Source organism: Rhineura floridana, chromosome 7 (genome assembly GCF_030035675.1).
Source record: "Rhineura floridana isolate rRhiFlo1 chromosome 7, rRhiFlo1.hap2, whole genome shotgun sequence".
Classification (NCBI taxonomy): domain Eukaryota; kingdom Metazoa; phylum Chordata; class Lepidosauria; order Squamata; family Rhineuridae; genus Rhineura; species Rhineura floridana.
Window position 1 is genome coordinate 39,806,811 of NC_084486.1, and position 13,913 is coordinate 39,820,723.

At 39.4% G+C, this 13,913-nt stretch overlaps 1 protein-coding gene across 5 annotated transcripts in view; it reads right to left on the reverse strand.

The window, feature by feature from the left end:
• Positions 1–3,154: 3,154 nt before the first annotated feature.
• P4HA1 (prolyl 4-hydroxylase subunit alpha 1) overlaps positions 3,155–13,913 on the reverse strand; it is a 46,381-nt gene continuing 35,622 nt past the window's right edge. For 4 of the 5 annotated variants that reach the window (XM_061635316.1, XM_061635313.1, XM_061635312.1 and 1 more), the window contains exons 11-15: positions 13,439–13,492; positions 11,048–11,113; positions 10,480–10,548; positions 8,419–8,515; positions 3,155–7,989 (exon numbers count right to left, since the gene is read on the reverse strand). In XM_061635316.1, coding sequence (XP_061491300.1) covers positions 7,919–7,989; positions 8,419–8,515; positions 10,480–10,548; positions 11,048–11,113; positions 13,439–13,492 — 357 coding nt within the window. In that variant the 3' untranslated portion in view covers positions 3,155–7,918. Of the gene's footprint in view, positions 7,990–8,418; positions 8,516–10,479; positions 10,549–11,047; positions 11,114–13,326; positions 13,381–13,438; positions 13,493–13,913 lie in introns of all 5 variants that reach the window. The other variant, XM_061635314.1, reaches the window with a different exon arrangement.

Genomic DNA, 13,913 nt, shown 5'->3' on the forward strand with positions numbered 1-13,913 from the left:
TTCTAACAGAGGAAATTCTAAAGCCACAATGGCAAACAATTCCATCAAGGAAAAAAGGAGGAATACAGCAGAAGCCAGTGTGGTTTCACAGAAAGCTTAGAGATGACCTGAAAACAAAAAAGGACACATACAGGAAGTGGAAGGAAGGCCAGGCCACAAAGGAAGAGTACAGGCAGGTAGCACAGAATTGCAGGAATGGTGTCAGGAAGCCTAAAGCTGAGGATGAGCTGAGGTTAGCAAGGGATGCCAAAAGCAACAAAAAAGCTTTCTTCAAGTACATCCATAGTAAAAGACAGAGAAAAGAAATGGTAGTACAGCTACTCAGTGAGGATGGCAAAATGATAACAGATGACAAAGAACAGACAGAAGTACTTAATTTCTATTTTGGCTCAGTCTTCTCCCAAAAGAGGGTCTATAATCCTCATGGGAAATGTGAAGTTGAAGGGGCAGGATTGCATCTTAAGATTGATAAAACAAATGGTCAAGGAATACCTAATCACTCTGAATGAGTTCAAATCTGCAGGGTCCGATGAACTGCATACTATTGAAGGAAATGACCAAAGAACTCTTGGAACCGCTATTATCTTTGCGAAATCATGGAGGATAGGTGAAGTGCTGGATGACTGGAGGAGGGCTAATGTTGTCACTATCTTCAAAAAGGAGGAACATGGGAACTACAGACCAGCCCCATGGTATTCTGATTAGCAAGCTAGCTGAATTTGGGCTGGATGGAATAACTATCAGGTGGATCCACAGTTGGCTACAGAATCGTACTCAAAGAGTGCTTATCAATGGTTCCTTCTCAAACTGGGGGGGGAGGTAACAAGCAGGGTACCACAGGGCTCGGTCCTGGGTCAAACGCTCTTCAACATTTATATTAATGACTTAGAGGAGGGGATGCAGGGAATGCTTATCAAATTTGCAGATGATAGAAAATTGGGAGGGACAGCTAATACCTTGGAAGACAGAAACAAAATTCAATGGGATCTTGATAGGCTGGAGCATTGGGCTGAAAACGACAGAATGAAATTTAACAGGGATAAGTGCAAAGTTCTACACCTAGGAAAAATAAACCAAATGAGTTATAAGATGGGGATACTTGGCTCAGCAATACTACATGCGAGAAGTATCTTGGGATTGTTGTTGATCACAACAGCGTGATGTGGCTGCAAAAAAGGCAAATGCTATTTTAGGCTGTGTAATGTTCCTCCCACTGGCACCACCTGTCAGGCTTCCACCAGGGAGAAATGTAGTTTTTATTTCTCTTTAGCTCACCCTAGCACAGATCTTACAAGATCCCACTGCTAGGCAGCACCACCAGCCACTCCCTGTAAACAATACTGCTAGAGACTTCGCCTTAGTCTCCCTTCTGGCTTATTGTTACTTTGTGTCTGGGTGCACTTGCAGGCCACAACCCCCCTGTATCTTTGTGCCAATAAAGCATACAGCCCTGGGTTACCCTGGATACTTGATGATACACTATCTCTTCACCGCTGCCACCATTTGATACTGTTTCTCCGCCTTGGTAAATACCCTGCCCACTCTTCTGGTCTGTGAAAGCCCCAGCCAAGGATCAGGCTTTTGGTAAACCAATAGTATATTTATTTATAAACACCAGGAAATAACAAGATTATGTAAGGTATGTTTCACAAGCGTATGGTTTCATATAGTGTCACTCTTTATGTTTCTGGTCATATATATTGCCTAAATATCAGCCAAATACAATCCAAGCCCTCAGAACTCTGCCAACCAACTCCTCCAAAATCCCTCTCATCAACCAACTCACCTCCTCAACAACTCTTCCCCCCCCCACTCAACTGTCATCCTCTCATTTATACCTTCAGCCATTCAAACACTCAGCCAATCATCATCCAACATTCTCCAGCATTCTAGCCCATGTACTCCCCCCTCTTACTCAGTCACTTGCCATATATCACTTAATAAACCCGCACTTACCATATTTACAGATATTAAAATACAGAGACATCACAGGCTGCATTAACAGAAGTATAGTTTCCAAATTGCATGAAGTATTGGTTCCCCTCTATTTGACACTGGTTAGGCCTTATCTTGAGTACCGTGTCCGGTTCTGGATACCACACTTTAAGAAGGATGCAGACAAACTGGAACAGGTTCAGAGGAGGGCAACAAGGATGATCAGGGGTGTGGAAACAAAGCCCCATGAGGAAAGAATGAAAGAACTGGGTTTAGCCTGGAGAAGACCGAGGGAGGTATGATAGCACTGTTCAAGTATTTGAAAGATTGCCACATAGAGGAGGACCAGGATCTGGATCTCTTCTCGATTGTACCAGAGTGCAGGACACAGAATAATGAGCTCAAGTTACAAGAAGCCAGATTTCAGCTGAATATCAGAAAAAACTTCCTCACTGTTAAGAGTGGTACGACAATGGAACCAATTACCTATAGGGAGGTGGTGGGCTCTCCAACACTGGAGGCATTCAGGAGGCAGCTGGACAGCCCCATTTGGTACACTTTAATTTGGATTCCTGCGTTGACCAGGGGGTTGGACTTGATGGCCATATAAGCCCCTTCCAATTCTATGTTCTATGATTCCCTAACCAAAGAGAATGCTCTATTTGTTGAAATGGAAGGAGAAGCTCTCCCTGTGCTTTGGAGCCACTCCAACACATCAAGGTAACAGGCTTGTGTAACGAGTTACAACTACCTTACTTAAAGATCCCATGTCTGGTCTATTTCAGTGAAAAAGCCTGTGCATTAAACACAGCCCCCTTTCCTGCATGCTGTATCCAATTTTTATGAATGGTACTATGTTTGTAACTGGTAGGAAGTAGCCAAAATTATTTAAATACTTGTGGTATAGTGGTTAGAGTGCTGCACTATGACCTGGAAGACCAGGGTTTGAATCCCCACAGCCATGAAGCTCACTGGCTGACCTTGGGCGAGTCACTGCCTCTCAGCCTCAAAGGAAGGCAATGGTAAACCACCTCTGAATACTGCTTCCCATGAAAACCCTATTCATAGGGTCACCATAAGTTGGAATCGACTTGAAGGCAGTAAATTTACATTTTTATTCTCCATAGCTTAAGTCTTGAGATACCAAACAAGAATAGGATGCTGTGAATGAAATACAGCAGAAAGAAAAGTGACACCACACTTCAATGTGGAACATTGATTCTCCCTATGAATGGCAAAGGCTTTTATTTACATTTTACATCATTTATTTATTACAAAAAAAAAGAAAAAGCAATACAGTAAGGCAATTTCTCAAATACCATTGTAAGCCACAACAGTTATCATTCATACTTCACACAGAACTGCATTCACAGAAGAGTTAAGCTCAGGACCCTAAAGCAACAGAGAAGGCAGCAAGATCTAGGTCTCCTTGGCTAACCATGAATGCAGAAGACTAATGAAAAAAAGTGGGTTTAGTATCATGGGTAAAAACATTTTCTTGCACCATTAAGAATGATCCAATTCATCTGCAAAAATTAGTTGCTTTTTTCAGGAATGGAGACATGAAAGTGAACTTTTGCTGGAAAAAGAAGTACCAAATTAAGTTTCACTTATTCAAACATGGGAGCGATTCACATTGTGAGTAATAAGCGAGCCAATAAACCAGCAAGAACAGAAATGCAAACATTCCAAGTGCCTAACTCCTAAAGTGTGCTGCTTCCTAGGAAACTGAGATGTTTTCATGAACTATGGAATAGAAGACAGTAAAAGCAACCTTCATGAATGAAGTAACATTTCATACTCAGATACACAAAAATATTTAGATTTCAGTGGTGCCTCCTAAGTGTGTGGCACAGAACTGCAGGCCTTCCATACAAACTCCAGAAAAACTCTCAACAGATTAATTTCTTTATGTTAGCAAGAGGTTAGCAAAACTCACTGTTTTGGCTCATCTTCCATCTCACAGGGCTTTTTCTTCAGTAAAATCCAAGAGCCAAAACTTTAAACTTCCATCCACTATCAAAATGTCCCATTGCTTTACTGTTCTAGCTCTCAAGACTTCTCTGTAGTTCATAGTCAGTTCCATTGTGCAGTAATTCCGCTTCTTTTAAATGAAAATAAAGCAACGTTTTCTTGGTTTGGGTTTTGTTCTGGGAACAGATTGCTACGATGCAGTTACAACTTGACAGAAACAAGCTAATAGATGATCCCATGCTCCTAAAGCCAATGTGTTCTTTGTGTTTCCCATGTCTCTGTACAATTCATGGATTTATTTTTTTAAATCGGAAAAAAGTGCATTGCCTTTGCAAAAAAGAATGATGACAGAAATTCTATATTTACCATAGCAAGCAAATGACACATGTTGGAACATAGCACTCAAACACCTATGCTGTTTTCAACATATGGGACTAAACACTGGTTGCTCTCAAGCTAAGATGGTTCACCTTTGTCAGCCTTTAAAAGTAATGTGGGATACATCACCTTGTAGGTGAAAATGGGCCTTGCACTCTCCACCCCAAGAACTGTGGCTATACAAAGCTCTGTAAGACTAACGGCTTCCATATTTACTTTACTGTTGGAAAAAGCTCTGAATGAAGGTAAATCATAGAAAGCATTCTCATGCACTTGAGAGCCTGCTCAATAGAAGTCTGCATGTATCGTGACTTGTTAGTCAAGGTGTGTTTAGGATTGGCAGTAGTGGAAAATTTCCACTACACAGACAGAAAAGCCAAGGATGAGAACTGCTGTTTAATCTTACAAGAGGAATTTACTAACACTGGTTAAATGTCTGTGGCTTAATTTAGCTGAAATCTGCTATTGTTGGTTGCAATTTTTTTCGCAACATTTCCCGAACAGAAAGAAAGCTTCGCTAGCTGTTTACTAGTAACTTAAACACAATACAGAGCATAAAACAGCAGTTCTAATATAGAACATTCTAGAACTAATGGATTTGGCACTGTCTGTCCACCCACAAGTTATAGTGTTAAGGGCAAAGTACTCTGAGTTGAATTAATGTCTATAGTATCTTTTAAGAGGATCATTGTCACAACCATCCATCTTGCAATACTCCTTCTCAATTTATGCATGCCCTTTTGGCAATGCACTCCACAATATAATTAAGGTGATGTATTTTACACTTGGAAGTAACAGGCACTAAAATCAAATGATTATCAAAATAAACGGAAGTTCTTCAGTTTCAGCTGTATTGCAAAGTGTGCTGCCTTACTTTAAAGACTTCACAGTCACAGAGTTTACAGATATGCTTAAATTAAATCTTTTTTTCTGTTTAAGTAAACTGAAGCATCCTGGCACAGTGACTTTGTTTGGAAGCAATGCTAAACAATGGTTTAGTGTTATGTTGATGAGCCTTGGATTGTGTGCTTTCCTCCATTCCATGACAACTATGTGGAGGAAATCAAAAGATTTTGCTGCCATTCTTAATTAACTGCAGTTTACCGTTATATATAAACCTAGACAATCTTTGGTTACTCTTAACTATGGTTAAAGGGACAAACAAACTTCAAACCATGGTTTATAAAGTTGGCTTATTCCTTAAGTCACAGCTGAGGCTAAGTATAGTTTGTCTAGGCTGGATGTAAACAGTCATCTGAAAACGGAAGTGAAAGCTTCCTATCTCCTCTTCATGGCTGCACTACAGGTGGGAGAGGAAGTGCATAAATCTGACGTTCATGCACATTAACCCTAAACTATAGCTTAGTATTACATCCAAATCAGGCCACAGAGTTGAATGTATTAGTACAAAATAAGTAGGCATGGAATTGCAGCCTTTATGTCAGCCTTTGGTATGGCAGGCAGTTTTGACAAACTAGTCATTCTCTTATCTTTACATTCAGTCTTTAGATTATTACAGTTCACTTTGACAACAGTAGCTTAGTTTTTCCAAGATAGGGCAATCTCTGTAATATTCAAGTTTTTCAAAGAGCCCCATCTCTAGGAAGGGGTGGGAAAAAAGAAAAATAAGGATGAAGACAAGCAATGTCTTACAGTATTGGGACTGTTCCAGAAATGTCTTCAATTGCAATTGACTCCTCTCTAGGGTTGAGTGCAAAAGGAAAAATAGTTCTGCAAGTTCTACAGAACAAGTCAGCTGCACTTGGTGTTAACTGTAATTGTTTTCTCCTGCCCCTGTGATTTCACTAACAAACCTCCCCTCCTCCAATCCCAGGAGCATCTTTTTTTTAAATGGAAACATCTTTAATTCATTGGGGACAAAAGAACAGACAAATGTAGAACAGCCAGGTAGTGCCATCAACTAAAGAAGGGATAACTGAGCCAGCATTTGATCAACTACTATGCATGCCTCTTATTTTGATTGCAAAGCTGGTAGGACTCCCTCCCATGGCTGAGGCCCACACTATGAGCTCTTTTTACGTTATGTCTGTCTTCACAACAAGACCTGGCCATTATTCAAGTGTGAATGCAGCGCTATATAGTTTTCTTGTTATCAAACTTAGCACACCATTTATTTACTTTACCAAAAAAAGCACAGCTTATAGCAATTTGGGGAAGCAAGCCTCTATTTGTTTGTGGCACTAGAGAGTCAAGATGTTATTTATGGCCCCCACATGAATCTTAGGATCTAGCAAGTTCATACAAGTTCATGATCTCGTACAAAAGTCATCTATTTCTGTTCCAAAATACTGATCAAACTACTGATGTGATGTACAAATTTATTTGTACAGTGGATTCCAAATCATTCACTTTTGTTCAGATAGAACTTTGGCTGCATTTGAGAGAAAGCATCAAAGAAATGCCAAGCATGCCAAAACGCTCTGATCAGAGACCTCTCTACAGAAATAAAAAATCCTCATTCAGAAAAATAAAATGGCTAAAATATAGAAGAGAGCTTTAACTAACATCTTCAGAGTTCAAATTACCTTCCTGTAAATACAGTGCTACTTTAAGTAAAAGACTAGTAAGCAGAGACAGTACGCATTCAGGGTCCACAACATACACAAAACAAAAAGCTTTCAAAAAAGATTTAGTATTATAAATATATCATCTTTGTCACAAAACACCTCAATTGAGAAACAAAGTTTGGCATTTTCAGAATGAAAGTGTGCATTTTCTCATTATACAGATTGTTTCATACAAATGAGACCAACAGTCTAAGGCACAATGCTGTGTTTAAACCCATGATATTCTTGTCTGAATCGATTCACAGGGTTATTTCAAATTATGAAACAATAAAAGCAGCAATTAATTTTTAAAAGAAAGGTATTGAATCATATAGTTAAAAAGATGTATCATACCTGGAAAACAAATTATGTCCTCCCCACCCCCACCCCCAGCTGTTTTTGGAAGCTGTAACAAGACAGTGCTGCTCAAGTCACTTATATGCACGTAACTGCTGGCTCATTTCTTAGGATAACCAACGAGGTTCATCCATCTGGCATTAAAAAAAAGACCTTCTGTGTCTGAATGTTCATAACAAAGCCATCCAGAAATAGACAGTTTGAAAGGAAAGCTCATGGACTCAACCCAAAATCTTTGCATTTGGTGGAGTTTTGCCACTGATGTCAATGGGATGCGACTCACAGTCCCTGTCCACAGTTTTATAGCAGTGGTCAGGCATTCTAAAAACAATAGAATAGAATAGAAAAGACAATTGATACTGTACCCTACAAGCAAACAAAGTCCTTGTCTGGGGATAGATTGTCCACATTCATTCTACCATCAGTATAATGAAGTTTATAATGTCTCTGCAGAAGTTATTTTTGGCCATGGCAACTCAGACTTCAGAAATCAAATATATTCTCTCTATAAAAATGTAAATGGGTATATTAGCAAAGGTATTTGTCCTTAGGTAAGAGAAGATATTTGTCGATAGATGAAGCACTAGTCGGCACTGGAGACAAAAGTTGTAGTGGAGTGTTAGTGCAAACTATCAGTGTTAATCAAGGGAAATGTGGAAGGGAAGTGTAATTTGCACAAAAAGGAAGAGAAATGGGAAATGTATAGATCAGTCTGACTCTGATAAAGTACATGGTCTTCGAAATTCTTGTCCACGTTCATGGATCCATTTATTGGATACTAGAAAAAAGAAAAAAAAGCTGTTTTTGCACACCTGGCTAAATTCAGTGAATACTTATTGGTCTGTAAAATATGGTTTTAGTTACAGAATTCTCAAAGTCTAACTAGAAACGTGACATGATAAATTACTTCAGATTTATTGGAGGACAATGAGATGCAACATCTAGTAATATTGATATGAAAAGACCAATATTTATGTTGCATGGAACAACCCCATCTGCCCACAATGAATGATACAGCAGCTGGCTGACAGCACTTGCTTACATCATATATGGTTTTCATCTCCTTCTCTCCACCTCATAATTTTAGGTATCATCCTCAAACTCCACTGTCTACCGATATTTTTTGTTGTAGATCATATCTTTGGAGTATATTTCAAAATGTGACCACTATGATGGCTGTGTAATTTCTCAAGAGCTTCATACATACCCCATTTGTTTCCAACTAGTACTGGACAGGCAGCATGCCTTGTGCTGTAGTCTCCTTCACCACTTGGAAAAAGATTGTACCAAAATACAGCTGTTCCCTGGTAAGATACAAAGCTGTGTCAACCCATTACACTGCCTACACTCCCTTCAGAAAAATAAAGGGCTAAGGCAGGCTAAAAACAGATGCTCTACAGGTGACAGTGAAAAGGAGTTGTGGCAAAGGCATTGGTCATCTCTGCCTGCTGTGATTTCTAAGTGCTCCACAATGCTATGCTCACACCATCACGTCTTGAGCTCTTGGCAATGATGTGGTTTTTCCAGAAACGTTTGAATTAATTTGCATAGGTTAATTTGAATCAGTAAATTTTCAGTTTGAATCGGAATATTTTCTGAAGCCACAGGGGTAGCCAATGTGGTGCCCTCAGATGTTGCTGGACTTACAACTCCCATCATCCTTGATCACTGGCCATACTGGAGTCCAACAATGTCTGGAGGGCACTACATTGGTTACCCCTGATCTAGAGAGTGATCTAACTAAGCATGTTTATTTTACTTGAATTTAGTAAACAAAGCTAAAAACTTTGAAGCTTACCTAATATTTATTTGCAAATGACATCCATACATTGTTATTAATGAACTCATAAAACAGAAAAATGTTCAGCCCCACATCACTGGCTCCTGGCTTTATGATACTGAAAGGAGGAGCTCACACTGGTGCTCTTAAGCATATTCTCTCACTACATCCTTATTTTACTTTGGGCCCTGAGTTGCTTGACACAGAGGGCAAGTGATTCCTGTAAGCCACAGAGCACCCGGTATTCAGTCCAAAGCGTCCATATGCCAAACTGCCCATACAAGGCACTGTGCCAGCTATGTCCTGCACATCATGTACTTTTGGAATGGATTTTCTCCCTCTTCCATACTTCTGGCTTATGGCTGAAGTACTTGTGTATTAAGCAGCTTCTTACCTACTGTATCTTTTTTCTTTTATCTATGTTTCGTGGCAGCGTATTATGTCCTCCCTTGAAATACACTCACAATGCTATGTCAGTGGGCAATAAATATTGTATTTAAAATAACCTATGACATTTCAGTAACAGGAAGTTAAATGTCATTTTAAAAATGTTTTAAAAAACAAATTCTACATTTAAAAAAATATATATTCATTTCCAATCAACTAAATGATTTATGCAGTATTAAAAATGCACTCTGTACTCTTAATCTCAAATTCTGCAATCATACAGTGCTAATTTTAACTTTATAATTTCAGATAAGTTTGCTCAACTTGCACAGCACATTCCATTCTGTGCTGTCCTTTGGAGAACTTGGAAACTGGTTTTAGGTTGTGTAGCAATGACTGGGAAAAGAAGGGACAGTACTCTACTGAAGTGCTATCTACAACTTGCCCTTTCCCCCCAAATTGTTACACAGAGGCCTGGTTCAGATGTAGAAATGTTGGTCTGATAAACCAAAGAACTTGCATTGTGCATGTGCTCCCTTTCCCCCCACCTTCTGGTGGTTGGTAAGCCACAATTTCCTGTTGCATCCCAACTGGGAAGCTATAGTTTAGATTCTAACTACAAAGCAGGATTTCAAACAGTGTTTTGATCCTGGTCTGCAAGCCAATACTGTTAAACCACAGTTTCCTAGTTTGGATGTAACAAGAAACTGTGGTGTAACAAATTCTGGAAGCATTGCATTAAGGTGTGCAGGAGGAGGGGAGAGAGCACACAGGAATAACTGCTTTTGTGTTTTCAGGGTTATCTTCACAGTGTTGCAGGGAAGCTTGCTATACTTTTGCGGCAAAAAATACCAAAGCCTTCATCACTTCCAGGAATCAATGATGTATCAGAATTCTTATTCCACATTTTACCACAGTCACGGTCAGCTGTATTTCTAGACCCTCCTTGACCTTCATCATCAAGCACGCTTTGCCTGTGAGTAAGCATATGTGTAAGTACCACTCTACTTTTTGGAAAGATTCAGAACATTTCACACAGCTTCAATTTATGATCAACCATACTAGGAAAAGAGTCAGCTAATATACACACAGTCTGTTTACCTTTCTAGGCCAAACACTAGCTCCTACTTCAGGAAATACAGTTGTTCCTCCTGCTGCAACATCACTCATCTGAGAAGAAAAAAATGTAAGCTGTAAGCCTGCCACCTCAAAGATTCTCTTTATGCCATAATAAAAAATACCCCCTCCAGATTTCACCACTTATTTTATATAATGGTCATTGCACTGTTTGTAGAAATTGCATTCTCTTTGCTACTGAAATATTATTATTATTTATAACCCTCCCTTCCTCCCAAAGGAGGCCAAGGTGGCAATGAGACAGCCCAAATTTTAAAAAATGAGTATGATGACACTATTGGGGTATGTAAAGTACTCCACTATAATCACACAATTAACATTACATTCTACGACAGGGGTTGCCAACAGTTTAGGGCCAGTGGGTACATTTGAGATTTTGAGAAGGTGCCATGAGAGCTAGTCACAAAATGGCTCCCATAACACAAACTGGGATGTGATATGAAAAGGGCTACCTATTTTTCCATAATTTTAATTGGAGAGAGAAACTTCTTTGGCAGCACTGTGAATTTTGGCTTCTAAGTATTCTACTTACATAGAATAGCCACGTTGCAATTCTGTTGCCTGTACCCAGTTCTTTAAAGGCATCTGGCTCATCTTTCTGTGTACAAAAATATATGAGGCATAACTGTACAACTAAAACCAATAGCAGCACACAGTGTTAGTACTAGGACAGACATTTACAAACAAAATTATTGTCAGAATGTATGAAAGTAAGGGCAAATTAGTAGAAGTTACCTGGGGGAAAAAATCTAGTATTTTCTCCTGGAAGCTAAAGGTATCCATTCAACTAAGCAGTCATTTCAGCATTTGAGTTTTACACAATCAACATTCAAAAGTTCTTAAGAAACAAAGCATGCTTCTGTTGTCATGGGCCTCGCGAGACATTACTTACTAGGTAATCTGAATGTGGGATATCTCTTCAGTGCTGCAATTGAGAACTCTTAATTCTTTCCAGGGAATGGTTGGTGTGTGTGCATGCGTGAGTGCGTGTGTGATTCTACCCATTCGTGGTTTTAGTGTTGCCTGGACAATTCCTGAGGCAATTACTTTTTTAACCTTCCACCTACATTTTCACACAGCTTTTAACTGATTTGCCAACCTGCACATGTATTCATGGAATAAGCCAACAGGAATGAGATTTGGACACTGTGTAAGTCATTGTTGATGCATTGCTGATGCTGAAGATATTGCTATTCTAATATTCACTGCCTGGTACACCACTGACATTAATGAAGTAATTAATTCTATCAGGCTAGAAAGCAAAGAGAGAAAAAGGAAGCAGGGAGGGTAAGGACTGTCTTGCTTTTAACTCATTTGTCAACTGCCCCTAGGAGCCTCTTTGGCTCAAGAGCAGCATAAATATGCTTTAAAAATGAATAAATAATAAAGTAGTTCTTTGGAACATGGTCTTCTGGGACCTCTCTCACAATGTCCATGAAGAAGCAACAGTTATCACAAGCAAAAAAAGTCAAAATGACTTTTCAAAGCACATCACCTTCTTAGGCATAGCAAGTTTTTGCTGCTCTCTCCTATGTCTATATATGAGAGGAATTGGTCTAAAAATCACTTAAGAAAAACCTGGCAACAAGAAATTGTATACTGACCACCAACTGCAACTCAAGACAACCAAATGTTTGAAGTATACTTGACAGCTGCAGCTATCTATGCCAAGTCAAACAAAATGCTTTTCATCCCGTGCATTACAACAAACTTCTTTATACTGGTCAACCCTAATTACTTCCATGTTTCCCACACAGTACTAATGGATGCTATTTTAGTACATTAAGGCTGCAATCCTACACACTTACCTGGGAGTAAGGCCCACTGAAGTCAATGTGTTTTATTTCTGCAAAGATATGCATAAGGTTGTGCTGGAAGGATGCATTCCTATACATATGTATCTGGGAGGAAGTCCCATTTAACACAGTGGGACTTGCTGCATAGGATTGCAGACATGCATAGAACTATGCGGTAAAAGTATTCTTTCAGAAATTAAACTCATGCATGAAGACAAAAATGTCTAACAACTTGCAATATGTAAGCCAATATATTCATTTCAATTTTTTCATTTCATATTCATTTTTTTTAAGAAAACCAGGAAAATCAAGGTTTTATGTTAAGACAATAATTTTAATGAATGTATGGTGGGCATGGCTCAAAGGGAAATGTTAATTGATCGTGTTATTTAACACATAAGTGCCCTGTAAACCACCATCTGAGTTCAGTTGCCTTATTTCTTGCAGCCTTGTGTTAAGATGGAATGAAATAAAATAAATAAAAAACTAAAAAAAAAAAGACAGCCCATCCAGAAGTAAATGTAGGCCAAGACAGAGATGTTAACACTTCAAGATCATTTGGTTCTTCTGATCTGTGCAGCAACTTCAAACAGGCATATAGTTTCAGTGATCTGGATCCCATAAACATCCAGTGCTACCTAACCACATTTGGATCAAAACAAAAAACTCACCCTATGGTTCATTGCAGCAGGTATATCACTGACGCTATGGCATAATGTTTTATCATTACTGTAAATGGATCAGTCACAATTTTCTGCAACTCAAGTTTCTACAGAGTGACACTTTGAATCCTTTCCTTCACTTACAGGATTTCACTTTAACATTTCAATATTTGTTATTCAATGATATTTGTTATTCTCTGTATTATTTTGTTAGATGGTGGTTTAGAAGACTTTATCCAGTTACATGGATTAGAAGACTTGACAATCTGAATTTTACACAAACACTGAATTGAACGTTTGTGCCACAGGCCTAGGCTTCAGAAGATTTTTTTTCACCCATCTCTTTTACTTGCCCGAGCAAAGTCATAGTGGGGCTCATACTGTCCTCCCACTCCATAATTTGCTACCTGGAAGAAAGAAACACAGTACATGTGAAGCACAAAGGCAGGACAGAGAGAGACTTACCCTTCCAAAATCAAAATGAGGCTCGTACTGGCCTCCTACGCCGTAGTTGGCTACCTACAGTAGAAGAAGCACAAATATCCAATAAACCACCCAGAATGAAAGATAAAGTTTCTGGTTCATATTTACAGTGAAGTTTTTGCTAATAAAGAGTGACATAGTTCAAGTCCAGCAGCAATGTGTATGGTGGGGCAGAGCTGCCCTCCAGACAGTGGTGTTGCTGCTGCTTACTTGGACAGGGCTGGGGCAGGGCAGTGGTTAGGTAGGGGCAATGAAGGTACAGCATCAGGAGCACCAGATGGGCAGCGGTGGTCACCACCCGGTGCAAGCACACAGCTCTGAACTCACCGCTGCCCTGTCTTGGTAAGCAGCTGCAACTTCAATTTTGGGAGGGCAGCTACGTGGCTCCACCCACTACACATACCACTAATGCTCAAACCTTTGTAAGTTATGACCCTCTCAAGAGTGACATTCAAGC